This window comes from Erithacus rubecula (assembly GCF_903797595.1).
Source record: "Erithacus rubecula genome assembly, chromosome: 28".
Classification (NCBI taxonomy): Eukaryota; Metazoa; Chordata; class Aves; order Passeriformes; family Muscicapidae; genus Erithacus; species Erithacus rubecula.
The window spans coordinates 4,548,578-4,574,776 of NC_136680.1; the positions used below are offsets into that span (position 1 = coordinate 4,548,578).

A 26,199-nucleotide genomic window follows, 5' to 3' on the forward strand; every position below is an offset into this window, starting at 1 on the left:
GGGTGTGCCCGGGAGCAGCTGCGCTCACGGATGGTGGGACACCGGGCAGCTCCACCGACTGCCCCGCCCGGGCATGAGCCGGCCGAGCCGCTGTGTCCCCCTGCACACCTCAGGGCAGCTTCCCCCGAGACGCTGGGAGATGTGCACTGGGAGGAGCACTGAGGGAAAAGCCGCCAGGGGCTTCAGCCGGATCCAGCCCCGATGCGGCCCCGGCACACGCCCGCAGGCTGCAGCAGCTCTCGGGACTTAGGCTCTGTGCCTGCTCAGTGACCCCATCCAGGCCTGGAGTCAGAGAAACGCAGTGCCTGGAAGAGGACATAGATCCTGCTCCGCCTGGAGACACACTGGCACATTTTTGGGGGGGAGTTCCCCCACCTCTGTGTGTGCTCAGGAAGGAAAGGGAGGGGCTATGGGGAGGGAGGCTGTGCCTTGCAGCTGAGCAGGGAGGGCACCAAGCACCAGCTTTGGGGTTTGGTTTTTTCCCTTTTCCTCCTCCCTGGCCAGGCCTTCATTTACTTCCTGCACTGAGCCCTGAAACCCCCCTCCACAGGCAGCAGCTGGAAATAACTCACAGGAAGAGGAGGCCAGAGAATGTGTCCGGTGCAGCTGCTGGCCCTGGGGATGTCTGGCAGGATGGGGAGGGGGCACCCGTGTGCAGGACCAAGGCAGCTGGGGTCCCCCACCCCCATTTACAGGCAGGCCAAGCCCCACAAGTGTGGGTGGCCAGGGCAGGCATGGGAGTCTCCAGCTCCCACCGTGGCTCTGGGGCTGGATCCTGCCAGCAGAGCCACAGGAACCAGGAGCGGGACAAGACAACTTGCATGAGCCATGGGGCAGCTCCCAAGGCCTTAGAGGCCCCTGCACAGCAGGGCTGGCTCTGCCCTAGTGCTGGGGGACCTGGGCAGCCCCCAAAGTCCCTGCACCATGGGCCTGTACCGAGGAGAGGGTGGATGCAGGTAGGAAATGGTGTCTCATTGAAGCCAGGGCAGGGGTTTCCTGCACCTCTGGGCACTACTCACCAGCACCCCATGCTGCCTGTCTGAGTGGGCATACCCCAGGGTTTAAGGGCCTGTGGGGATGGAGCCACGTGAGATGATGCCAGAGGAGTGTGGCTCTGCCCACATCATCATCTGGTGGGACCAACACCAGCAAATCCCAGCTCAACCTTGAAGTGCCCCTAAGGTGCCCAAAACCCATCTCAACATCACTAGAGGTCCCCAGGATCCCCCACCTCATCAATAGGATGCTGGGGAGTGCAGCCACTTCTTGCTCAGGGAAGGGAGAGCCTCACAGCCACGGTGTGGGAGGGGACTGCAGGCTCTGGAATCCGGAATTTCCCCTGTAAGGAAATATCCCAACCAGCATCTCTCTCCTCCACTCCACCAGATCAGGCGCCTGGCAGCACTAAAGCCTCCCATGCCACAGCCAGGACTGAGGGATGTGGCAGCACTCCCAGGCTGGAGAAGCCAGATCCCAGTGGAGGATGTGCCAGGAATGGGGCCCGGGGGAGGGTAAGGGGCCCCCTCTATGATGCAGGACACAGGGCAGTACTGGGCTGAAGTCAAGGGCCCTGTGACTCCAGATGGGGAGCAGCAGCTGGGCTGGTCTGGTCTGGCACTGGTAAGGGGAGGTATTGGGAGTGGGAGGGGGCTGGAGTGGGTCAAGGAGCATAAGGGGCTGACTCTGTGGGGAAGGGGCAACAGACCCCAGAGACATAGGCATGAGAACAACCTACCCCAAGCACTACCCAGTCCTCAGGGGAGTTCCCAGCACTGGCCCAGTGCGTTACTGGCTGGTGATGTCATGCAGGAGCAGTGGGGGTGCCCACACCCAGGATCTCATGGCTAAAACAACCCTTATTTTATTTATACCAAAGTCTCAGGGTCCTTCATGATAATTGCAAGGACAGAGAAAAGCCTCAGGAACATGGCCAGCACTGGGCCAGGCCTTGGGGCCATGCATGGAACAGTGTCTGTGCTGTGGGATGAGATCCCTGCCCACCCCACGCAGGTGTCCGAGGGCGCTGAGCAGCCCCTCACCGGCGGTACCGGTAGCGCTTGAAGTGGAACCAGAGCTGGAAGATGCCGTTGGCAAACTGGCAGCGGAAGCCGTGGCGGTGGGAATACTCCCACTCCCTGTTGACGATCTTGAAGGCGATGTCCTCATAGGGGGGCCCGGCGTGGAAGCGCAGGATGGCAAAGTCCTTGTTGTCCTGGCAGGCCTCCAGGAAGTACTCGGGCGTTGAGCGCTTGTCAATGAGGTCGGGGTAGAAGATGTTGAACTTGTAGCCTTGCACGATCTTGGGTGGGGGGTTGTCGAAGTCGTAGTGGGTCTGGTTGTACTTGTTCCACTCGAAGCCCGTGTGCACGCGGTTGAAGAAGCGGGGTTTGCGAGGCCGGTACTTGTCAGCCCACAGGTAGGCCTTGCCCGTGAGCGGCATCTCCACGCTGAACTGCGCCTCGTCCGCGCCCATGCCCTCCTTGGCCTTCCGGAAGAAGATGTCATCGGTGCTCTCGGAAGCATCGCCTAGAGGGGACCAGAGGTGACATCAGGTTCTGCAGTGTCAGCCAGGCCTGGGCCATGCCACACTGCTCCAAGGCACACGGAGAAGGAGCTGCCGTGCAGAGGATGCAGAACTGGACACGAGAATGCATGGGCTGCCCTGCAGAGTGGGCACTGGGCTGAGTTGTGCTGGAAAACTTGACCATAACTCCCCCTCCTGCCTGTCTGCACCCAAACATCTTGGTGGTACCGAAGCAGGTCCCCCTGAGCACCATCTCTAGGCCAGAGTGCCCTTTGCTCCAAGGGCACTCCTCTGACAGGTCAGTGCTGTGTGCCAGATCCAGCTCTTGCACTTTCCTAAGGGCAGTGTCCCCTGCAGCCCTGCACCCCAAATCACTGCATGGCCAGTCATGCAGGCTGCAAAGCTGGTGGGTGCAGGGCCTGCCCTGGGGCTCACCTGTCACCTGGAGCTGCTGGCGCAGGAGCAGCAGCCGGTGCATGTCCTCCTCGGCCTCCAGCACATGGGCGTCGAAGGGCAGCTCGTTGGGGCCCAGCAGCCGGGGGCTGTACTTGCCCGCGTCGTAATCATCCAGGCTCTGCTGGATCAGATCCTCCTCCATCAGCACGGCCTCCCCTTCTGCATCTCCCTTGGCCTCTGAGTCCTGCTCTGCCTCTGGCTCTGAGGATGGCCCTGGCTGTGCCTCAAGGCTCTCCTCGGGATCCAGCCTGTGTGGAAGGGAAAAGAGAGGACTGGGACGGGGATGTTATCCTCGTTCTCTGCTCACCTGAGCTCTGCCTCTGAAGGGTGAGGGCACAAGACTGCCTTTGTGCCTGGGCACAGGCCCAGGTCTTTGCTCACCTGTCGCTGGGGGAAGCTGGCTCCTGCTTGATGATGGGGAAGAGCGGTTCACTCTCCACACCCTGCTCCTGCTTCAGCTTGTACAGCTTCTGACGCAGCACGTCCTGGTGCCGCTCCCGCAGCCTGAGAGAGGAGAGGAGCTGTCAGGGGCTGCCCAGCACAACCACCTTGCTCTGCCCAAAAGCTGTGACACCCACCTCCATGGGCAGAAACCTGCTGGGCTTGGATGGCTTTGGGCTGAATAAGCCACAGTTCAGTTCCCTCTCAGAGACCTCACTAAACATCACCACTGCAGAAGGCACTGCAGGTGTCCTGCCCTGCTACCCTCTTAAAAATGAGCCATCTCAGAAAAGGCAGAATACCCTACCCCATTCCCATCAACTGGGTTTATGCCTCCCCAGCTCTGCCCATGGCAGGGTCTGCATTGCTCCCACTCTCTGCTCTTACCTGGCCCGAGCCATGTAAGCCTTCAGCTGCTGCAGGAGGCTCTCCCAGTACCCAATGTCCAGGTTGGGCCCTCCTGCCCGGATCTTGCTCTCGATGCCCTGGTACAGAGCTTGCAGCTGGTTGTATGTCTTCCCCTTGAACACGGACTGCACATCTGAGCTGACCGAGGCGTTGACACCATCCCGACGCTCCCCTGGACAGGTGAGGGCAGTCAGTCAGTCTCCAGGCACTCAGCTGCACTCATCTGGGTTCTGCCAACAGCAGGAGGCTGGACCCCAGCCAGGGACAGCTGCCAGACCCACAGCCTCCTTCCAGCAGGTCCAAAAGCCCCTCTGAGCCTGAGCATGCATGGCAAACCCTGCACCCTACATGACCCACCACTCACAGTCCCTGCCACCCACACCAAGCTCTATTCTCCTGCTCACCTGGTCCTCCTTTCCCAGAGGCCTCCAGCTTGCGGAGCTTGGCTATCTCATCCTCCGTGATGATGGTCATGTCCCTCCAGAAGTCCACGTTCTTCCCCTGCTCCAGTTCCATGTACACCTGCAGGCAGGACATAGATCAGGCACCTACTCCACCATCAGCAGGAAAGCAGAGCTGGTAGAGAAGCCCTGAGCCCAGGCAGAGGGGCAGCAGAGCAGGCACCTGGATGTCCTCCACCAGGTCCTCCATGTCAGAGACAGTCAGGCCATTTAGGAAGGTGTAGGGCTCGTGCATCTCCACGGCCAGGTCATCGTCCTCTGCACTGATGTATTTGGCCAGAAGATCAATGGGTTTCGCCCTCCCATCCCGAATCCGGATCTTAGACCTGGTGAAGGGAGAGGAACAGAGACAGTGGGGGACACTGAGCAGTGCCACCCTCTGCTCCCTGCCAGGCCTGGCTCTGAGCAGCTGCACACCTACCGCAGCTTGGCCTGCTGCAGGTGGAAGTTGTCCTCCTGCTCTTCCCAGGTTTTGAAGTGCTCTGCCTCTTTCTCCCTCTGCAGCATCTCCAGCTCCTGCTCCCGCATGGCTTTTTCCCGCTCCCGCTCCAGGCGTAGCTGCTTCACCTGCCCAGGGAGACAGAGCTGTGAGGCCACTGCTGATGGGCCACTGTGCACACACCACAGGCTCCTGCTCGAGGACACAGCCATGACATAAGCTGTCCCTGAGCTGCCTTGGCTCCTGCCATCAGCCCAAGCTCCTGGAGAGTGGGGAGCCAGTGGGGCCAGGTTGCCTGGGCTCACTGCCAGCCCTGTGGGAGACAGGGGACACAGGCACAACTGACTGCCTCATGTTATGACCTGGCATTACCCTCCTCAGCACCTCCTGACCTCCTGGGCTCAACCCCAAGGGAAGATCCTACACACTGGACACACCCAAGAGAAGAAAAAAGGGACTTCCCAAAGAGGGATGGAGAGAACCAGGGTGTAAACAGGGCTCTCTGTCAGACACTGACATGGAAAGGACACTTTATCCCACCTTTTGCAGCTCCAAGCGATTGTCCTCCTGGATTCGCTTGTTCCTCTCCTTCAGGTCCTTCTCGTCCAGATGGCTGATCCCTTTCTTTTCCAGTGCCTTGAACAGAATGGCCAAGGGAAGCTGTGGAACCCAAGGGGCTCCGCAGCCCATCAGTGGCCAGCAAATGCTACTCCACTTATCTGTTTCTGCTGCTCAAGTGGGGTCTGATACTGTTGAAGGTCCCTAAATCACTCAAACAGTGCTCCTGAAGCCCCCCAGCAAACTCAGGCTCAGGCCACATAGCCCACCTGGCCTGGCAAGGCGAGTGCTAGCACAACAGTATCATGGAATCATGACAGAAAGGACTTTAAAGACCACCTTGTTCTACTTTCTGCCATGGCAGGGACATCTTCCACTACAGATTGCTTCAAGCCCACTTCCAGGGATCCAGGGGCAGCCACAGCTGCTCTGAGTAACCTGTGCCAGTGCCTTCCCACCCTCACAACCAACAATTCTTTCCCAATATCCCATCTAACCCTGCCCCTCCGGCAATGGGAAGCTGTTCCCCTTGTCCTGCCCCTCTAGCTCTCTCCTAGATACTCTGTAGCCACTGTAAGAAGCTCTAAGATATCTCCAGAGCCTCTTCTTCTCCCTAACCCTGAATACCCCCTCTGTCATTCCTATAGCAGAAGTACTGTATTGCTGTTACCATCCCCATATCCTTGACCAGTAAATGCTGCCCAGCACCCAGCTTATCTCACCATCCTGGATACAGACCCCACCTCGGGCACAAATGCCCCTGACTCTCCCCTCCCCCCTCCTGTTCCATTTGGCTGCAGGGACAGGACAGAGCTCACCTTGCTCCAGATGAATGTGCCCAGCAGGTTGTTGTCCCCGAAGGGATTGTCGGTGTTGGTGTAGCCCATGTACTCTTCACCCCAGCCCATCTTTTCCCGCTTCTTTCTCTCCTTGGCCTCCTTCTTGGCCAACCTCCGTGCTCGCTTCTCCTCGGGTGTCTCCAGGGCCTTCAGCAGAGCCGCCTGCTTCTTCTTCTCCTCCCTCAGCCTCAGCCGCTCCTGCAGGCTCAGCTGCTGCCCCGGCTCCTCCCGGCCCCGGGGCCGCGGCGGGGAGGGGGAGCTGACGGAGGACACGGAGGACTTGGATCCATCCCTCCTGCGGCGCCGCTCGCGGCTCCGCGCTGCCCTGTGCCGCCCGCACTCCGGGCTGGAGCCGGACGAGCGGCCCCGGGACCGGGAGCGCTGTTTCCTCCGCTCCTTACGGTGCCGGTCCCGGCTCCTGCTTCTTTTTTTCTTTTTCCATTTATGTCTCTCATCGCCGGAATCCGAGCTGGGGGGCACAGCCGGGCTTCAGCGGGAGCACGCCACAGCCGTGCCGGGCACAGAGCGTCTCCCGCCAGCACCGGCAGTGCCCGGGGGACCCGCACCCCCCACCCCTGATCGCCCCGGGCCAGCGCAGCGCTTGGCACCGCCCGCCCGCCTCCGCCCCGGCCCCAGCCCTCCCGAGGCCGGCGGGACCGAGCACCCCCCTCCCGCCCCCCGCCAGGCCCGGGGTAGGGACAGCGGCTGGTTCGGGCCCGGCGGGCCCGGCACACCAGCCCCGCTCCCCCGGGCCCGCTGCTCCACAGACACGGCGCTGCCGCTCCGGGTCAGGGGCCCACTCACCCCGAGCTCGGCTCCCGCCGTCGGCCCCGACTCCGGCTCCTGCTCCGGCTCCGGTGCCGCCGCCCGCGGCTCCCGGACCGCGAGCGCCCCCGATCTCGCTCCCTGTCCCGGTCCCTCTCTCGCTCCGAGCGGCCGCCCCGGGCCGGGCTGCGCGACTCGGAGCCCATCGGCAGCGGCGGCTCCGCCCCGGGGCCTCGCGGGGCCTCAGGCCACCAGGCTGCCCCCCGTCCGCCTGAACCCTCTCCGCCGCACCAGCGGCCGTGGCGCTGACAGGCGGGCGGCGGGGCAGCCCCGCGCCGGGGGCGGAGCGCGGCCGCTCCCGCCCGTCCCGCCCCGCGCCTCTTCCCCAAAGCGGGCCGCGCCCCGACGGCCCACACAGGAGGCGGACACCCCGAGAGCACAGCACAGGCTGCAGAACGCTTTATCAGAGCGGGTACAGATCTCTGGAAAAGGGGCTCCCCGGAGAAGGACGGGAAAAACCCTCAAAACAACCGAGAAAAGGAAAACGCCCAGGCCTGGAGCCCCCGGCACAGAGACGGGATTAACACCCCACCGTCGGTTCCCCGTCCGGCCGCGCCCCCTCCGCCGTGCATGCGGCACACGGTGCACGCGCAGCGCGGACACGGACACGTGTGGGAACAGCCACATCCACCGGGACACGCGTGGGGACAGGGACAGACGTGGGGGAGAAGAGGGACAGCCACCAGGACAGACTTGGCGCACGCAGACACGGACAGAAAAACCCCTCCGACGTGACCCAAGGCGCCTCAGCCCTGGTTTTCTCCCTGTCCATTTGGGAAGCGCTGGAGCAGTGGCTGGGGATGAGAAGGGGAATGTGGGCGATGGAACCTTGCAAGCGCCTCTGCCTGCCTTGCACTGAGGCCTGTGGGTGCCCTGGCTTCACTAAAAAACTCCCCGAAGTGCAATTCCAACACCCGTGGCCAGAGAGGCAGTGGCAGCCAAAAGCTGCATCCCCTCTGCACGTGCTGAGGATCTCTACGAGCTCCCGGGTTTGCCCCAGCGCCTTTACAGGAGCCTGACTGCAGACTCGAGGACAGAGATGCCCATTTTCTCCTGCCAGCCCCTTACCTGCCAGGGAGAGCTCACCTGCAGCCCCAGCACCAGGCAATGGTCAGAGCATGTCACACACAGCCCGAGATCTGGCTGGGACGATGGGATGAAGGACAGCAGTGGCACACAGACCTGTGTGGGAAGGGGCTGTCCTGTGGGGTCAAATCTCAGAGTCCAAGGCTTGTGGTGCCTTCTTTAACGATGGAGAGCCCGGGCAGCACCTGCTGGGTCACTCAGTAGGACCCGGCAGAGAACAGCAGCTCAAGTCCAGAATGAGCTGAAGTGCAAATGGAGGAATACTCAGACCAAGGGTGCTCTTTGCCATGGGCAAGTGCTGTTCCTGCCCAGGCAGCACTGGCAGTGCCTGTGACATGTTCCAGAGCTTCTGCTGCTCCCCTGCAGTGCCATGCAGAGGGGGACAATGAGCTCTAAAATCCAAGGTCCTTTCAGCCTCCATGGGAAGCAGAGGCCTGAGCTGCTGGGACAGGAGGTGACATGGCAGGGACTGTGCAGCCTGAACAGGGGCAGTTTCCATTTCAGATCAACATCTGCCTACAACAAGGTTCCTTCTTGTCCCCCTGACAAAGCTGCTTTAAGTCTTTGCCTGTCCTCTTACAGGACTATCCCACCCCATCCAGACCTGCTCCAAAGGGTCCAGCATTACAGAATTGCACAAGGATCATCTCAAAAAGAGAAGACAATTCTTTCAATGAACATGCTGCAGGAGCTCTAGGTTCACCCCCTCTCTCAGGACCCAAGCTCCAGCTCACAAATCTGTTTCTGGGACACTCCTTGCAGAGAGGCCAAGCAGCTTTAGAAACCCCCTAGAAATAAGGGGAAGGAATAAAATCTCCATCAACGATGCTTAAACCATCTCAAAAAAGATGCTTGATTTCAGGTGGCTGGAAAGTCCTGATGAGGCCAAACCCTCCAGCCCCTGACTGGGCAGAGTCAAAATAGCTTGAGCCCACCCTGATTCCCCCCAAGAGCCCCCTCCTCCAGCACAGCACCCAACAACAGCAGCTGCAGCATAGATGTGGCTCCCTCTGGCCATTCTACACACACTGCTGGAGGAAAAAGAGATTGAATTTTTATCTTTTTGAAGCCCCTTGCCTTGAGCCCTAAGGTAGGTGAGGCTGTAGGCATTGCAAGGCTCCCATGCCCCTCCACCAACCCCTGAGCCCCCCCAGCCTGCAGAGGCCCCCAGGTGGGATGGGACAGGACAGGAGCTCCAGCCAGGATAACGAGCTGCCAAGCAGCAACAGAAAGGGGAGAATTTCTTGAGATTGACTTTTTGATAGACTATTTGGTAAATACATGGATACATGAACAGCAGCAACTTGCACAATCCCCAGACTGTGCTCCGAAGAAGCACAACTCACAGCCTTCTGCATCTACAGGTAGGGAAGTAAAGTCCAGATCCTGCATTCTGGGCAAGAAAAAACCATCAATTCCTGAAGATTCTCACTAAGTTCAGCACAGTACAGAAGGAAGAGCTTCCCATCAACCCAGCTACCTTCTGGGACCCAACATAACCACTCCTGAGTGCTGCTGTGAAGACAGATTGTGGGGACTGAGGCCTGAGAGCAGGATCCCACTTTCCCACCCCTCTACAAAGAATCCCAAGGGCAGTGAAGATTGTAAAGGGAATAAAGAGATTTCAGCCCCCTTTCTCAAGTGAGGTTCATAAAGCAATGAACAAGACCTGTCTCCCTCTGGTCTAAAGGGCTTCAGCTTCTCTCTGGGAGATGAGGATGGGATTGCTGGATTCCAGACTAGGCTGTATGCGTCCTGCTGATGGATGAGCCTGAATGCTACCCTGTGACATCAAATTCTCTCACCTTTATGCATCCCTTGCAAAGCAAACCCTCTCAGACACCCACAGCAGTGACTTCCACCAGCAGACGTGACCCCAGGCAACACCCCAGTCACCCAGCTTTCTGTCCAAGAGTCCCCGAGCACAGCAGTTGGCACAATTCCATGGCAGAGCCAGGCTCCCATTGCTGCCTCCAGTGTGTGAAGGTGCCCTTGTCTCCCTGCCTGCCCTGAGGGGCGGAGGGGACATGTCACCCCAGTGTCCGTGACCCCAGGGTGCACCCACGAGCACGTGAGGGGCTGAGTGGCTCCAGGAGGATGCAGGGTCTGGACAAGCCCCACGTGGGCTGGGCAGGCTGGGGAACTCTCCCTCCATCGTGGCCAGGCTTGGGAGGTGCCCAGTTCCCATCGGTCCGTGCCTGTGGGCTGGAGCAGGTGGCGGCCGGTCGGATGAAGTGCAGACTCCGAGCACAGAGGGAGGGGTGACACAGCAGTGCAGCACAGGGTGAAGGTGGAACCCATCATGACTTCAGGGAGAGCTGAGGAGTCCATGTCACTGTCACCAGGAACTGTGCTGCCCCGCACAGTGTTACAGACAGAAGTCACTAGAGAGTTTGGATCCAAATGAATCGGTGTGGATGCTTTGGACTATGGTTACATGGGAGCAATTCTATTCCATGGCCTTTAATACATTTCATTTTCATAGCACCTTTCATCCCAGGGTTTAAGTGCTGTAACAGAAGCAGGTACTGTGCACCCACTAGCACAGGGGAAACCGAGGCACAGAGTGGTTTAGTGACTCACCTTGGGCCACTTGGAAAAACTGTGGCAGAGTCTGGACAGCCTTAAACCTCCTGACTCCCTCAGTTGGTCAGACCACACTGCTGCCTCACATGAAGCCACTCCGCTCCCTGCCCTCCCCAGCAACGTGCTCCTACCCATTCTTCAGTGAAGTCTCATGCTCCTTTTTGATGCACAAATATATGGAAAAAAAAAAAAAAAAAGTGCAGTAAACTAAATGTTTAAAAAAGCACATTTGTGCTGTCTCTGTGCAAAGATAAAAGAAATAAATACATGATTAAAAAATTAAAAAGGTTCACAGTATCACACATGGATAGGTAGCTACGGTAGTGCACATCTGGAAAACACTGTGTTACTACCCAGGATTCTCTACACCCAGCTGGAATTCTCTGCCAGGAGCTGCGGGAGAACGGGTGGTTTCTTTGCTGCCCACATCTGGGGTAAGTAGAAATACATGGTTATAGTTTTGCTCCATTCTGAAATGCAGTGCCTGGGATCCTGCAGTGCAGCAATACTGGTGTCAGCAAGCTCTTCCCCATCCCACTGGAATGGCTGCATCAACGAAAAGGGAACACATCGACCTGCAGAGGGAATCGCTGCTCTCTGGGACTTCTGTGTCTGCATAGAGATTACTGCAAGAGGCAGAGAGAACAGAGTCACAGAATCATGGAATTGTTAAGATGGGAACAGACCTCCAAGAATACCAAGTTCAGCCATCAACCCAGCACCACCACCACGTTCACCACTAACCCATGTCTCCACGTGCCACAGCCACGTCATTTGAACACTTCCAGGGACAGTGATGCCACCGCTGCCCTGGGCAGCCTGTTCCAATACCTGACAACACCCTTTCAGTCAAGAAATTTTACCACATATCCAACCTAAACCTCCCTTAGCACAGCTTGAGGCTGGTTTTTCTTGTCCTGTCCCTTGTTCCCTGGGAGCAGAACATGACCTCCACCTGGCTGCATCCTCCTTTCAGGGAGTTGTGGAACTGAGGTCTCCCCCGAGCCTCCTTTTCTCCAGGCCAAGCTTCCCAGCTGCTCCTCATCACACTTGTGTTCCAGCCCTTTCCCCAGCTCCACTCCCTTCTCTGGACATGCTCCAGCCCCTCAGTGAGGGGAAAGAGGATCAACCCCTGAGCAAGTCCCAGCTGAACCAAAGAGGCTGTTTTACAGCCTCCAGAAATGGCAACATGTCTGGAAAAACTCAGCTCCCCAAAGCTTTCCCTGCACCAAACAACTGGGAATAAGCCACAGCCCTTGCTGAGCAGGCCTGGGCTCTGCCAGCACAGAGCTGACCTGAGAGGCAGCCAGGCTGTGCCACAGCCATGCAGGAGCCCCACACGGCCAGAGGCCAAGCTGACCTTGCAGAGGGAGCACAAACCTGACCCTGACCCACCGGGCACCCAGCACAGGGCTGTTGGACACTTACTGTATCGCTCTCCTCATCGGAGACAGAGTGGAGCGGGGCGCTATAGTGGAGCGGGGAGTAAACCCAACTCCTCTCGTCTGTCGGCTGCCAGAGTGGCCAGAGACGGCAGGGAGAATGCAGGGAGAGCAGCAGCAGAGCAGGGAGCAAAGGAGAGAAGAGGAAAAATAAAAGGAGAAAATAAAAAGAGTAGGAAACAATACAGTAAGAACAGCTGTCCACTGGAGGAGAGCACTGAGCCAGCTCTCAGCAGAGAAGCCCCTCCTCATCCTCAGCACATACCTGCTCCCTGCTAATGGGAACCTGTGCCAGCTGCAGGGGTACAACCTCTCCTCTTGTAGGGTCAGAGTTTTAGAGCTTTTGAGATGTCAGGAGAACCTCAGCTCCCTGCCACGGCATCACCTGGCTCCAGAGAAACCGGGAGATTTGGGAAGTGACTTACCTAAGAGCAGTGACAGCTCTGGGTTCCTTCTACCTGCTACCAGCTCTCACCCTCATTTCAGGTCCTGTGTATGCTACAAACTGATGTCCAGGAGGGCTTTTACAGGGAAACTGGATTTGTTTGCTGTGCCTTCCTCCTTTGCAGAAGGCAATGGAGGTGGGGTGAGACCATGGCGGATGGTGGCCACAGAAAGGAAACAAGTTATTGCTGAGATCTTGGGGACAGTGGGGTGACAGGAACAAGTACAACACAGGAGACAAAACACAACTGGACCCTGGAAAGAATGAGGGGAAGGAGGTGTGCCTTGAGGGACTGTTATCACAGCACTGGGCATTGGTGTGAGAAGACACGGCTTCGTACACAGCACAGATTCAAGGGCTGGTCTCTGCTTCCAGGCTTCCCAAGGGGGGCCCCTTTTACATTGCAAACAGGCTCTTTTGTCTCCAGGGGAGCTCCCACAGAGAAGAAACTGCCCCCTTTGACCCAGCCTGACATTTGCAAAGGAAGAGAAGCAGAACTGGATGCTTGGAAGAAGCCTGCAGTGTTCCCAGCCGAGGAACTATGTGACAGTTTACAATGTACAAGGAACTACAAGAAGCCAGAGAAGCTTTGAAGCACTGGGCTCCACATACTGAACCCTCCAGTAACTGCAGCTCCATTAGCAGAGACTGCTGGGAGGAAGGAAGAAAGACTGAGAAACCCCTGTTTGGGGCTTCTCACAGGGCTCTGTCAGAGGTTCTTTCAGGAAAGCTCCCCACCACAAGCTTGTCCCACATCCTTCTTCATCCATGATGCTTTATCCTTCCTGACTGAACTACATGCTCCAGTCAGTCTCTTTCAGAGCCTTTTAGGATCTTAGATGCATGCAGGGAGCTGTGGGAGATAAAGGAGCATTCAGTGCTTGGCATTACCCCTGCCAGAGCAGCCAAGCCCAGCTTAGGGACAGGAGGAGCTGCAGGAGGAATGGCCTGTTTGCCCACAGAAGTGCAGCACCTTCCTCATGCCATCAGCCATGGCCAGGGGCACATTCCTGCCCCTGCTTCCCCATGCACCCTGCCTGTAACCCAAATACCCAAATGGGAGCAGCAGCAAGGCTCCAGCAGCACTGCCACCACCCCCTGGGGACAGCAGCTTTCTCAAAGCTAAAAATTATAAACCCCAGAACAATCTCAGCTCTAGACTGAGCCCCTAAAATCCCTAATGCGTCCCTGCATCTTTTGAAAAGGAAAATCCTCCTTGCTCACAGAACACCTTCACTGAAGAGGGAGCCCACTGGTGATGCTGAGAAGGGCGGAGAACTGAAACCAGCCCTAATAGCACCAGCTCCTGCCTCATGTGGTTTATGAACTGCTCCCCACAAGCCAAAACAGATCTGTTGGCAACTGGAGTTTTAAAAGCTTCAAAAAATCTTAATGGTGTCTTTAAAACCCTCTTCCTGGACTGAGGGAGCTAAGCCTGACATCACCTATACAGGCCCCGGTGCCTCTCTGGCCAGATCTGGCTCTTGGAATCACAGAACAATTTGGGTTGGAAGATCAACCAGTACCCCTCCTTGCCATGGGCAGGGACACCTTCCACTGTCCCAGGTTGTTTCAAGCCCATCCAATCTGACCTTCGACATTTCCAGGGAGAGGACAACTACAGGTTCTCTGGGCAACATGTGCCAGGGCCTCATTGCTCTCACTTTTCCCAAGGGCTGGGTGACACTACAGCCCATCCCAAGGTAGCAGCTATGTCAACAGTCTGCAGAAAAGCAGGACAGAGCTCATGATTCTCTCAGATCCTACAAGGACATCCACTGGTGTTATTTTAATATGTTTCCCCCATTTCTGCTGGGCTGGTTCCTAATGCCCATTTAATCCAGAGCCCCAGCCATTGAGAGAAATGGGGTGCTGGCCCCAGTGTTTCAAAGCTGCAGCTCTGCTCCCCTACATGCTGTGCTGGTATGGTCACTTACAATCCCAGAGGAACGCGAGGTAGTTCGGAGTCTGCGCTGGCGGGGAGAGTAAATCCAGTACCTCCCATCTGTGAACTGAGTGGCCCCAGGACAAGTGAGGTGAGAAAGGAAACAGGAAAAAAAGGATGATATGAAAGAGAGGATGAAAGAGAAAGCAAAAAACAAGGGGTTGGGCAACTCCAGGTCTCAACAGGTGAGCAGGTGGGAAAGCCGTGCAGGGGACAGCAGCGCCCATGCCCTGCCACACTCTGCACTTTTATTCCCTGGGGATGAACAGGAGAATGAAGTGCTCTCTAGGAGCAGACTTCCAGTGATCAGAGCACAGTCCCCTGGGACTGGCCAAATCCTCCTCTGCACACACCATCCCTTCACCCACCATTGCCCCTGAGCACTCCTGTAGGAGCAGCTGTGGTGCTACTTGAGCACACGCATGCAGCCCCACCTGAGCTCCAGCTCAAGTGGTTTTCCAAGGAGAGTGCTCATGGGAACTCTTATCAGCTTTTCCCTTCATCCCAGCAGTGACAAACACTCCACAGCACACAACACACATTTAATGCAAAACTCCGACTCAGATGAAGTATGAAATGCTGATGAGCAGTCAGTCACACTCTCTGTGAACACACTGAAGAATTTTCCCTTGGATAGAGGTGCCCCTCAAGCTGGGGGCAGTCATATGGCCAGGGATAGGAAGAGCAGCTGACCCTAGTTAGAAGACACTTGCCAGGGGAGCAGGCAGGATCTGCCTGCACACAGCTGCCATCCACAGGCAAGGAGGGGCCATCGGTACTAAGGAGTCGTTTGCATTTTGAACAGCATGCATCCAACCCCAAACAAGCTGTAAAACAGGGCTGATTCCTTCCACAGCTCCCACGAGCCTCAGAGTGACTTGGTAATGAGTGAGCAGCTCTGCAGCAGTCACAAGAGCCCAGGGAAAGGCCAATGCTGCATTTTAGTTTAGCCTGAAGGAGCCCATCGCATGGGCTCGGGTCATCTCCAGCACCACAGAACCAACAGCAACAGTCGGAGCCAGGAGGAGCTGGGCACCTCTTTTAATGAGGGTTCCAGTGCCCAGGCACGAGAGAGCTCAGCTCCCACGGGACAGGCACTCAGCTCTGCTCTGGGAATCCATGGGACAGGTACGTGGTGCTAAAAAAGCTCTTCTCTGGTCTGCAGAAGTTGCTCAGCCATTGTGGGAGCTGAGTGAGGACCAGCGCCAGGCTCCACGGCACTCTGCTGCCAACCACCAACTTACTCCCTGGCTCAGCACTAGACTCCCACTGCATCACCTAATGCAGCCTGCAGGGAAAGGAAAAGCCGGAGTTCACCAGAGCCCAAGGTCACCCTCTGCAACCACCTCCCTTTGGGTCTAGGCCATGTTTGTGTCAGGAAAGCAGCCAAGATCTGTGGCTGAGGAAGGAAGAACCTCTCTGTTGCACCCACATCACCTTGGCTTGTCCCAGGAGCAAATGTGCTGGCCTAGATAAGCACTTGTGCTTGGAAGTAGAGCAGCACAGCTACAGCTACATCCACAGCAGGAGTGCCACCTGTGTAAGCCCCACTAGATGCTGTTTTGAGTTCTCCAAGTTTAATCCAGTTCCCTGCATTTAAAAACCCACCCAGCACCAAGGTTTCAAGGTGCTCCACACCAAGATGGTGCAGGGCAGCCACTGCCTTGCATCTGACTGCCTGGAATGGATACTGACAGCCTTGTCCAACCCTTCCCATCACACCCCAAGGGTCAGGTGGAGGTCTCTTACAAAGTATATGTCTGTGACTGGCACGTCATCTTCATCCGAGGCCTGGCTGGCTGGTTCTGAGGCCTGGCTGGCTGTCTCCACCTCTACAGTGGCTGTGGATGTGACAATGGCACAGGCTGAAGAAGCTGCCTCTCTGCAAGGGGAAAGAGACGACAATCTGATCACTGCAGTCAGGACAGGAGCAAGCAAAACTGTTACAGAGGAGCTGAAGATGCTATGCTGTCACATCCTGAAAGGTCACATCATGTCAGGGCAGGTCAGGTCAGCACTGTGCTCAGCCTCACCAAACACCCATGACTCCAGCAAAGCCTCCAGCACAAGCAGCCACAGCTCAAAACCCACTCAACACTCCAAAACACTCACTCTTTGACTTCTTCAGGAGCTACAATCTCAACGTCACACTTGGGCTCCAGCTCGACACTGATTTCCTGAACCTCCTCCTCGACCCGCACCTCGTCGTGTGACCTGGAAACCAAGGAGACAGGCCCAAAGGCTCAGCTGGGCATGAGTTATGCATAACCCTCATTTTAGGTCAGCCTGAATCAGTCTAGAGCCAGCAAAGCCCTAGCACACAGTTGCTATTGCATGGGCACTGGGCTCCCAGCACAGACTCAGTGGCTGATTTCAGCTCAGAGGGAGCACTCAGACCTCCTAGGATTGAGGGTTTGGATAACCAAAACTCCCAGGAAAAAGAGTCAGTCCTGGAAGATTGCAGCAATCAGGAATAACAAGGTGGGAAAAGAGGACAGAGCAAAGGTGTTAAACAGCCAGTGCTGCAGGAAAGACAGGTAGTGTCAGATGGAGCATGGGAGCAAAGAGAACTGGCCTCCAGGGAAAACTTGTGTCCAGAGTTAGCCAGGCACCAGGCCAGAGCCTCTTACCTCTTCCAAGACCCCCACTACACCAAAGCTGCCTCAGGTTGAGATCAGTTTGATCTGCACACTCTGGAACTGTTTCTGACAATTTTCACTTTAATACCTCATGCTATTAAAGTAATTACTTGTGCCAGCAGGGCTGAATTCACTGTCCCCATGGGAAGGAGGAGCAGGAGCCTGCCAAGGTGAGGGGCAGTTGTCAGAGAAGGGCTGAGCTCTGGGTTCACTGACAGCACTGCCCTGCTCCAGGCTGACTCTGACCAGAGCTGGGGTCAGTTCCATCCAAGGAACTCACTACATTCTTTCTCACAGGGCTGGACCTCACATGTGGAGTAGACCCCAGCAGACCAAAATAACCAGAGACATGACACATTCTTGAGTAAACTGGGTAAGGTTTTTTCCATCTCAGCTCAGCAATGTAAATTCTTGCTTTAATAAATTTATGTCTGCACTGATTTTCACCAGGGGATCCCAGAGAGCTCTACAAGTTCACAGGTCCCTTCTCTCCCAGGAAGGGCACATGTAGGCACTGGCTCTAGAAATGGACAGATTAGGCAAAAACCAGCAAGGGTGGCCACACCTGCAGTCAGTGTAGCTCTGGCAAATCTGTGAGACAGATCTACTCTGACCAAGCCACTGAGCTCTCTGAATGCTTCCAGGTCACTCTGATTCACCTGACCTATTTCTGGGTGAGCAGTCACATACTACAACAGATCCTTCCCTCCATGAGGTACTGTTGAGTCTGAACTATTCTGGATGAAGTCACTGCATTTTCCACATGGGGCCCAACACTGGGGCCTGAATTTAAGCCTCCAATTTTCAGCAATTTCTAACACTGGATTCTGCAGGATACAAGGTGCTTCACAACTCCCTGACACTTCACATGGGGAGCAGATCCATGCCCTGCCAGGACAGGAATTTCCCAAGATTCAGCAACATACAGCATCCAGAGGTATTTTCATTGGGAAATACCACAGAAAGGGATTTTTTCACAGGGCATGTCAACAAAACTCAGCAAATCACTCAAAGCTTGGAACAGCAGCAGATGCCTGTAAAATGGGGCAAACCCTCATCTTTCAATGACCTTTCCTTCCAAGCACCAAACACTGACTGCAGGGAGAGAGGAGATCTGCCTGTCAGGCTCCTCTGGCTATGGCACATCCCAGGACTGAGTCTCTGATGTCATTTCAAAGCCTACTACACCTACACAATGTCCTGGAAAGCGAGGGCAGCATTCACTGGCTCCTCATGCAGATCCTGCTGACATGGGCAATGGGGTGATTTTTACTGGTGCAAAATAATTCCACCATAATGCACAACAATTTCATTATATGAGCCTCTAAAATCAGACATCCCTCTGCAGCACAGCATTTCTGTCCTACCATGCCCTTGGCACAGAAGGGAAAAAGCCTCACAGATTTCTGAAAACACTGGAAGCTACTTCTATGAGGACTGAGGGTGCTCAGTGCCTCACAAAGTCTAAGCCCTTTCACTTTGCCCAGGCCACAAGCAGATGCTCAGAGGAGCAATGTTCCTGCTGTCAGGGCTCACTTACTTGCTTAAAGGGACTTAAATGTCCTTCCTTGACTCTGGTGCTGGGTAGGTGGATAAATTTGGACAACACTGTTTTCCCCTCTTCTATCAAGTAACTGTGGTATTTTCAAAGTACCAAGAGATCTACTTTGCAAGGAAAATCCTGTGTAAGAAATGGGGATTGTCTGATTGCAGAAGCAGTTCAGCATCCATGCCAAAATCCTGAAGCTGCTGAAATTCCCACTCAGCCCTCAAAGAGACCTTTGCACAGGGATAAATATGAGGTCTCTGTGCAGCAGAGAAAAGATGAGATAAGAAGACAGGAGACCCATTTCTTACCTGCCATCCTGCCCTGAGGAGTGTGTACGCCTCCTGCGGAAAGAAAACAGAAGAGTTTGGAGGAGCAATTTAAGCCAGAAATCCTGCACTGTCCCCAAATCTACCTCCTCATTCCATGAGGGAGATGTTCTACTTAACAGCTGACACTTCTTCCAGCAATAATTAATCCCATCAAAGCTGTGTCTGCTTGCTCCCAGGAGAGATTTAATTAAAATCGGTCATTAGCATTCTAGAGCGTAGGGCAGCCTGCCTGGCTCCGCAGCACGGACAGGAATGGCAGCCACTGCCTGCCAGTGGGAGCAGGGAAGGTGCCCTCACCTGTACCTGGGCTGCTCAGAGCTCTCCCTCACCTGCACCTGAGCTGCTCAGAGCTCTCCCTCACCTGCACCTGAGCTGCTCAGAGCTCTCCCTCACCTGTACCTGGGCTGCTCAGAGCTCTCCCTCACCTGTACCTGGGCTGCTCAGAGCTCTCCCTCCCTGTACCTGGGCTGCTCAGAGCTCTCCCTCACCTGCACCTGAGCTGCTCAGAGCTCTCCCTCACCTGTACCTGGGCTGCTCAGAGCTCTCCCTCACCTGCACCGGGGCTGCTCAGAGCTCTCCCTCACCTGTACCGGGGCTGCTCAGAGCTCTCCCTCCCTGTACCTGGGCTGCTCAGAGCTCTCCCTCACCTGCACCGGGGCTGCTCAGAGCTCTCCCTCACCTGCACCGGGGCTGCTCAGAGCTCTCCCTCACCTGCACCGGGGCTGCTCAGAGCTCTCCCTCACCTGTACCGGGGCTGCTCAGAGCTCTCCCTCACCTGTACCGGGGCTGCTCAGAGCTCTCCCTCACCTGTACCGGGGCTGCTCAGAGCTCTCCCTCACCTGTACCGGGGCTGCTCAGAGCTCTCCCTCACCTGTACCGGGGCTGCTCAGAGCTCTCCCTCACCTGTACCTGGGCTGCTCAGAGCTCTCCCTCACCTGTACCTGGGCTGCTCAGAGCTCTCCCTCACCTGTACCTGGGCTGCTCAGAGCTCTCCCTCACCTGCACCGGGGCTGCTCAGAGCTCTCCCTCCCTGTACCGGGGCTGCTCAGAGCTCTCCCTCACCTGTACCGGGGCTGCTCAGAGCTCTCCGAGGGCGATCGCTCGGGAACAGACAGAGATGTTGACGATAGTGTCGTGGCTATGGAGGCCGTGGTAGCTTCTTCAAAGGAAGGAGGAGTGCAAGGGAGCAGGTCTGGCCTGCCTGCTGGCCCAGAGCAGGATGAGGGGAGAGGCAGGAAGAAGAGATGATTAAGTCAAACACCAACACTTTACCTACACCAGCTTCATGTGAGGCTGTTCCACCATGAACCTGCACACCCACACTAGGACTGGGCACTCAAACCACAGACAGGCAGGAAGTTTAGTTGGGTCCATGAACATGACAGCTTCTCTCAAGGTGTCCTTTGGAGAGAGCCAGTCAGCACCACTTTCAGCACAACAGGCAGGAAATAGAATGCCAATGAAGACTTCTAATTGGTGACCAAATCTCTCTTGGATCACCAGAGATAAATATCCAAGTGAATTAAGAGATGAACTGAGTGTCCAGTGTACAGGGAACAATCCAACACCCATGCACTGGAGGAGCTTGTCCTCCAGCACTCAGCTGTAAATGCAGCCAGATGGAAGTGAAGGAAAGGCAGCACAGAAGCAGCCCATTCCTGTTTTCCAATGGCAAGATCCTGCCTGTCGTAACTGCCCAAACACAGTCGTTGGAGTGCTGCAGTTCTCAGTCACTACCCCCACCCCCCCACCCATTTTTTTTTAAAGGGTAGAAAATGCAACTTTCTGTTGGTTTTTGGGCTATGACTTATGGTGCCCCATGGAAGCAGCTGTCTTGTAGCAGTGATGCAGGTGACCATTTTTCCTGCAGAAACCCACAGTGCTGCAAGGAAGGGGTTTGGTCTCCTTTGATGCAGAGGTGTTGCATCAAATACCTGCTGGTGCTGCGACAAAACGATGCACTCTTACCTTTTTCCCTGTCCTGGTTAGGTTTAGCACCTGCAAAGCACAGCAAGACATGCAATGAAGAGCTATCCATGAGGAGAGATCTGCAGTCGGTGCACAGTGGGGAACTTGACGAGAACAAGGGAGGATCCTAAGGAACTGCTAGGAAAGAGAGGGTAAGCACGGAGCCCGTGCCCCGAGCGGGGTGTCACCTTCATCGTCGAGCGTGGGGTAGCTCCTGGCCGCCCGCAGGTCGTACTGGGTGTCGTCCCTGTCGGAGGCCAGCTGGCTGGCCGAGAACGCCGCCATGGGCCCCGCCGCCTTCACCGCCAGCAAGGCACTGCGCCCCTTCTTCGAGGGCGACGACTTCAGGGCTGGGGGATGCAGGCAAGGAGACACAAGGTCCAAGTACCACCACCAGCTACTGTCACACCATAGGTATTTTTCTCTTCACAAGCTCTGCCCTCATGCACAACCCTCCTGGACTGAAGCCAGGTCAGCTGCAGGGACTGGGTGGGAGCCTGAGCAGACCAAGGCAAGCTGTGACAATCTGAGGGCTTGGCAGTTCTTAGTTTTGCTCTGTATTATGGAATGTTTTGGGTTGGAAGGGACTTTAAAAACTCATTTCATTCCACCGCCTCCATGGACAGGGACATGGGCACTAGAGCAGGTTGCTGCAAGCCTTGTCCAACCTGGCCTTGGACATTTCCAGGAACAGGGCAGCCACAGCTGCTCTGGGCAATCTGTGCCAGAGTCTCTCCACTCTCTGATTTCCTAACTTCTAATCTAACCCTGCCACCTCAAAACCATTGCCCCTTGCCTGTCACTATCTGCCTGCATAAGAAGTCCTTCCCCTTCTTTTCCTAAGCCCCCTTCAGGCACTGGAAGGGGCTCTAAAGTCTCCCGAGAGCCTTCTCCAGGCTGAACACCCCCAACTCTCTCAGCTGTACCACAGTGAAAAACCCTGCTCAGGCTCCAAGCTAGACTCCTTGTGAGGTCTGCAGCAACAAGGCCAAGGTAAAGCCTCACAGCACAGCAGCCCCTGAACCTGGTACTTACAGGAATTCTTTCGAAACACTGTGTTGGTCATGAATTTGAAGAATCTCTCTGCATAAAAGCTGGGTCTGTGTACTGACACCGTGTCCTACAACAGCAAAAAACAATTGTTTAATTTTAAAATGATCCCTCAAGGCAGAATTTCTGTAACAACCAACACAATCTTTTTTATTCCAACATTTAGCACTGACAGAGCCTTAAAATGGAAAGGCTTAACTGAAACACTCTAATTAATGCTATAAATAACCCTGAAGTGTTGCCTCTGATTCACTTGATTATATTCTTGCTGTGATTTTATAATGGATTTTGGTGATTTTATTCCTTTGTAGACTTCCTGGATTTTTTTTAAACACTGGCCTGATTGCATACATGAAATTTCTTCTGCCTTTGGTGGCTGCCATTCCAAGCACACCTGGATACCTTTGCATGTCACAGAGACATCCAAATTTAGCCCTATACATTTCAAATTTTTTGTTTAAAATAGTAAAACTGAAGCTTTTTCTGCTTCTGATGTTTGACTGTACTCCCATGATTTGGCATCTCCACATTTCCTTTGCCACTTTAAGGGAAGCCAGGAAATGCAAGGCTGAAAAATAGTTTCCACATCCAAGGTTGCTCTTTCAGAAACACACACCTGGCTGCTGCAGGAATTAAGCCAGCAGGGAAATATGGAAAGGGATTTGCTGGTCTAGAGCTTGCTGAAGTGGAAACAGCCAGTCACCAAAGAGGCTCCTGACAGCCCAGGAACACACACACCTGCATGTTCATTCCTGGTATGATGGGAGGAAGAGAAGGACACACAGGAGCACGGGAGGAAAGCTGTGAGCACAACAGCTCAACATGTGAGGAGCTGGATTGAGCAAGGAAACCTGGCTGGGAATAAGTGGCACCACCCTGGTGTGCAGGAATGAGAGACAATAACTGCTCCTTTCATCAACTGCAGCTGTGCCAGGTCAGTCTCTATAAACAGCCACCAGGTAATCCTGGGAAGCTTGGACAGCTCCTGCCTCTGCACAGGCACTCACCCCATCATGGACAAGGGCCTTCCAGGTGTGTTCTAACTTCTTGATGAACCTAATTCCAAGGAGAAGTGGAGAGAAAAATAAAGATACAGATTCAGGCACGTACTCGGTACCAAGCTCCCTTTCATACCCTATGGGCAAGATCCCTGAGCTGCCAATGCCACCAGGACTGAGCTTTCTCCAGCATCTCCCCAGCCAGGTCAGGACTGCCTGGGAACACCACAGGGAAGGAGGAGCTGGGCTGGAAGAGGTGCATCTTCCACCTTTGGATATATGCTTCCCACACTGAAGTGGGAAACTGCTTCTTTATGAGCAGCTCATCATCCTGCACAAAGGGCTGTGTGTCTCCAGCTGTTCTAAGGACATAAAGGAAGCCCATGGCCAGCTTGAGGCAGCCATATCTACTCATCTTCCCTGCTTTCATTTGGTACTAAAAGAGATGTTGTCAGCCAGAAAAGACACAGTGCCAGGTGACCTACCTGTATGACTGGAGGATATCTATGATTCCTACGTGCAGCAGGAGACGCTCTCCTTTGCCATTCACTGCTGGGATCCCTCCCATCCTGCAGGTAAAGCAGAACTTCAGCAGCTGCAGCCTCATCCAGAGCACCTCCAACACCCAAGCTCTGGGGAAGGGCAACAGCAGCCACGCTAAGGGGCTCTGGTGTGATGTCAGATACACTCCAAAAGCAATGTGGTCACTTTGTGCATACCACAGGAGTCACCAACTGACCTGGCCTGACCCCAGGTGTCCCAGGGTCACTGCCTGCATGGCCAAACACCACTGTCATGACAGGACCTGCACTATGTGGCACAGCTCTGCCAGGCCAGAAAGGACCATGGAGTTTTCTCCTGCCTCCTTTATTCTGGGGGCCAGGTTATTTATGGGGTGAGTGAGAGCTGTGTGCCATTAGGGCAATAAATCCTTAAGGATGAGATATTCCCAGTCCCATCCACACTATGCCATCCTGCCAAAGGTGCAGCCACCATCAGCACCAGCACACAACCAAAACACAGGAGTACCAGACACTCCTTCAGGTAGCCACTGCAATTATTGATGCTACCCAAAGGACTGGTAACACCATGGTCTTATCTCAGCTCTCAGGACTGACCCTCCATCAAACCCACAGCAGCTGCTTTCAGACAGCAGCAAGCAGCAAACTCCACCATTCCTTGGCCCAAGAACCAGGGAACCAGGCAAAACCCCAGATCAAGCACACCACAGGCTTGGGGCAACTCCCAGCCTCCAGCTCCACCAGTGATTCCAGCATTTCACTACGCTACTGTCTGCTAACCCCACTGGGATGGCCTCAGGGGACTGCCAAGGATTCCAAAGGTGGGAGAGCTTGCTCCTAGGGACAGGCTGATCCCTACTTCTGCTCCAGTATTTGGGTGTTGAGCTAGAACTGAGCTAGTGTCTCCTCCCCAGGGCATGGGTGGATGTTCAGAGGCTATTACACAAGCTGACAACCTACAACCTGGCCTAAGAGACTTCTGTGAGGCCAAAGCTTTACAGAACTACTTCCCACCCTGGCTTCCCCCTTTCCCATGACAATGGCAGCACTACCAAAACCTCAGGACAGCTGCTCCCTTGAGCAGTTCCTGTGGGCCTCATTAAGGATTTCCCACTCCAGCCTCCACCTCTGGCCCTCCCAGCAGCACGAGTGAGCCCAGGTTCCACCTACGTGTCGTCTGTGTCTATGGACTCCCCCCGGGCAGCCCCTCCCTGGATGGACTCCATGGCTGTGGAGTACAGAGCCTTCTGCCCCACGGGACGCTTCTCATCCGACGTGCTGTGCGCTCCCTCCGACAGCTGCTCCCGCTCCTGCTGGTCTATGTTATGAACCCCAAGCAGGAGGCTGTAGTCCATGATTTTAAAACTTTCCAATACCTACAGATTAGTAAGGAGTTCAAGAACAAAGATAAAATATCAAGCCAGCAGCAGAAATACAGACCCCAAAGCCTGGAATCAAAGCAATCAAAGCAAAGCATCCCACTCACATCCCCACTAACAACTCCTTTGACAGAGACTGAAAGTTTATGAACCAACAGTCACTTCTGGGCTTGACTGCACAGAGTTTGGCCATCCCACAATCACACCAAAGGCCCGAAGGCTTGCAAACAACACCATTGTATCTGCTGCACAGTGATTGGGAAAATGCACCAGCAGAGCAGCTAGAAGTGGAACAGGCTGCCAAAGTGTGATGCACCAGGCAAAGGAGCACAGCCTCAGTCCTCAGAGACTGCCATGAGATCCAACTCTACTGCTTGGCTTTCAGGAAAAGGGCAGGAGAAAGCATTGATCCTGCTCTGGGGTCAGCACATTAGCAAGGTTCTCAGTCAGGAATTGCTCTTCCTCATGCTCAAGAGCCACAGAGGTTCCTTACCCTGTCCCTGAGCTACCCCTCCTTACCAAACAATCTCGCTGCAATGTCTTCACCAAAGCACTGAAGGTGTCTGCATCCAACATCAGGCCCTCAGGCATGTCTTGGATGAAGTCCAGATCCTTGTAGGTAGGGCTGGACTTTTCTTTTTCCTTCTTGGATGCTCGGCGTTTGTAGGTTGAACCTTTGAGGTCGAATTTCAGGTGCATTTTCACCACTCGAGGCAGGATGTTGTTCATCACCACCACGCGGATGTTTTTGCCCCCGGACTGCACACAGTACAGTCCATAGAACTTGGGCAGCAGTGTCCGGGGGTTCTGGTTCAGATTCTGTAGCAAGGGTGGAAAAAAGCATGGAGAAAGGTCACTTGAGCAGCAAATTCCTGCTGTGTTCACCACAAAGCATGCAAACAGTTGGACTAGGGATTCTTTGCTGAGAGGTTTTCTGAACTTAACAGGAGCTCAGTGTACACATTTGACAAAGTCCTGCATTTCAGTGGCTTTAGGACCTGAAAATACAGGGACTGAGATGTTCAGCACTCTCTGGGCAAATAACCAAGTCCGGAAATCCCCTGCTTTCCCCAAGTACAGCAGCTAAAAAAAAGAAACCAAACTGGGAGAGAAATAAACACAATAAGTGGGAACTTCAAGCTTAAAAATAACAGCTCTCTTTATCTCTCCACAAGCGTCAGAATCAAGAGCCATTCTCTGGCCCAGAATAAACCAGGAACAGGGTTGTTTTTTAAACAAAACAACATAAATGTTCTCCTCCTGTTGTAGAGTTGCTTTATAAAGCAGTCAACCAGAGAGCACGGATATCCT

The 26,199-nt window shown here is 55.0% G+C and overlaps 2 protein-coding genes across 13 annotated transcripts in view; both read right to left on the minus strand.

The window, feature by feature from the left end:
- Positions 1 to 1,845: 1,845 nt before the first annotated feature.
- Positions 1,846 to 7,185, minus strand: CACTIN (cactin, spliceosome C complex subunit). Of its 2 annotated transcripts, none has more exons than XM_079328673.1 (10): positions 6,931 to 7,185; positions 6,106 to 6,595; positions 5,270 to 5,365; positions 4,712 to 4,857; positions 4,454 to 4,616; positions 4,234 to 4,351; positions 3,809 to 4,001; positions 3,362 to 3,484; positions 2,960 to 3,252; positions 1,846 to 2,526 (listed from the first exon to the last, which is right to left on the minus strand). In XM_079328673.1, exons 1-10 carry the CDS (start codon positions 7,095 to 7,097, stop codon positions 2,036 to 2,038), a joined length of 2,280 nt encoding a protein of 759 aa, XP_079184799.1. In that variant the 5' UTR covers positions 7,098 to 7,185; the 3' UTR covers positions 1,846 to 2,035. The 2 variants fall into 2 exon arrangements, with proteins under 2 accessions (XP_079184799.1, XP_079184800.1); XM_079328674.1 differs by having other exon boundaries at positions 2,960 to 3,228; positions 6,931 to 7,181.
- Positions 7,186 to 9,261: 2,076 nt separating this feature from the next.
- Positions 9,262 to 26,199, minus strand: part of PIP5K1C (phosphatidylinositol-4-phosphate 5-kinase type 1 gamma) — a 49,726-nt gene continuing 32,788 nt past the window's right edge. For 2 of the 11 annotated variants that reach the window (XM_079328675.1, XM_079328676.1), the window contains 10 exons: positions 25,408 to 25,707; positions 24,680 to 24,885; positions 23,474 to 23,557; positions 22,998 to 23,046; positions 21,976 to 22,060; positions 21,129 to 21,290; positions 20,941 to 20,970; positions 20,035 to 20,176; positions 18,952 to 18,984; positions 9,262 to 11,249 (listed from right to left, as the gene is read on the minus strand). In XM_079328675.1, coding sequence (XP_079184801.1) covers positions 11,138 to 11,249; positions 18,952 to 18,984; positions 20,035 to 20,176; positions 20,941 to 20,970; positions 21,129 to 21,290; positions 21,976 to 22,060; positions 22,998 to 23,046; positions 23,474 to 23,557; positions 24,680 to 24,885; positions 25,408 to 25,707 — 1,203 coding nt within the window. In that variant the 3' untranslated portion in view covers positions 9,262 to 11,137. Of the gene's footprint in view, positions 11,250 to 12,051; positions 12,136 to 14,976; positions 15,744 to 16,204; positions 16,338 to 16,561; positions 16,670 to 18,951; positions 18,985 to 20,034; positions 20,177 to 20,940; positions 20,971 to 21,128; positions 21,291 to 21,975; positions 22,061 to 22,997; positions 23,047 to 23,473; positions 23,558 to 24,679; positions 24,886 to 25,407; positions 25,708 to 26,199 lie in introns of those variants that run through there. The other 9 variants (XR_013776971.1, XR_013776973.1, XM_079328677.1 and 6 more) reach the window with 9 other exon arrangements.

Coding starts and splice junctions, on each gene's coding strand:
- CACTIN (XM_079328673.1), bottom strand. CDS start 7,097: ATGGGCTCCGAGTCGCGCAGCCCGGCCCGGGGCGGCCGCTCGGAGCGA. Junction 4,002..4,233: donor CTCTGGGAAAGGAGGACCAG/GTGAGCAGGAGA, acceptor TCACCTGTCCAG/GGGAGCGTCGGGATGGTGTC. Junction 3,485..3,808: donor GCTTACATGGCTCGGGCCAG/GTAAGAGCAGAG, acceptor CTCCTCTCTCAG/GCTGCGGGAGCGGCACCAGG.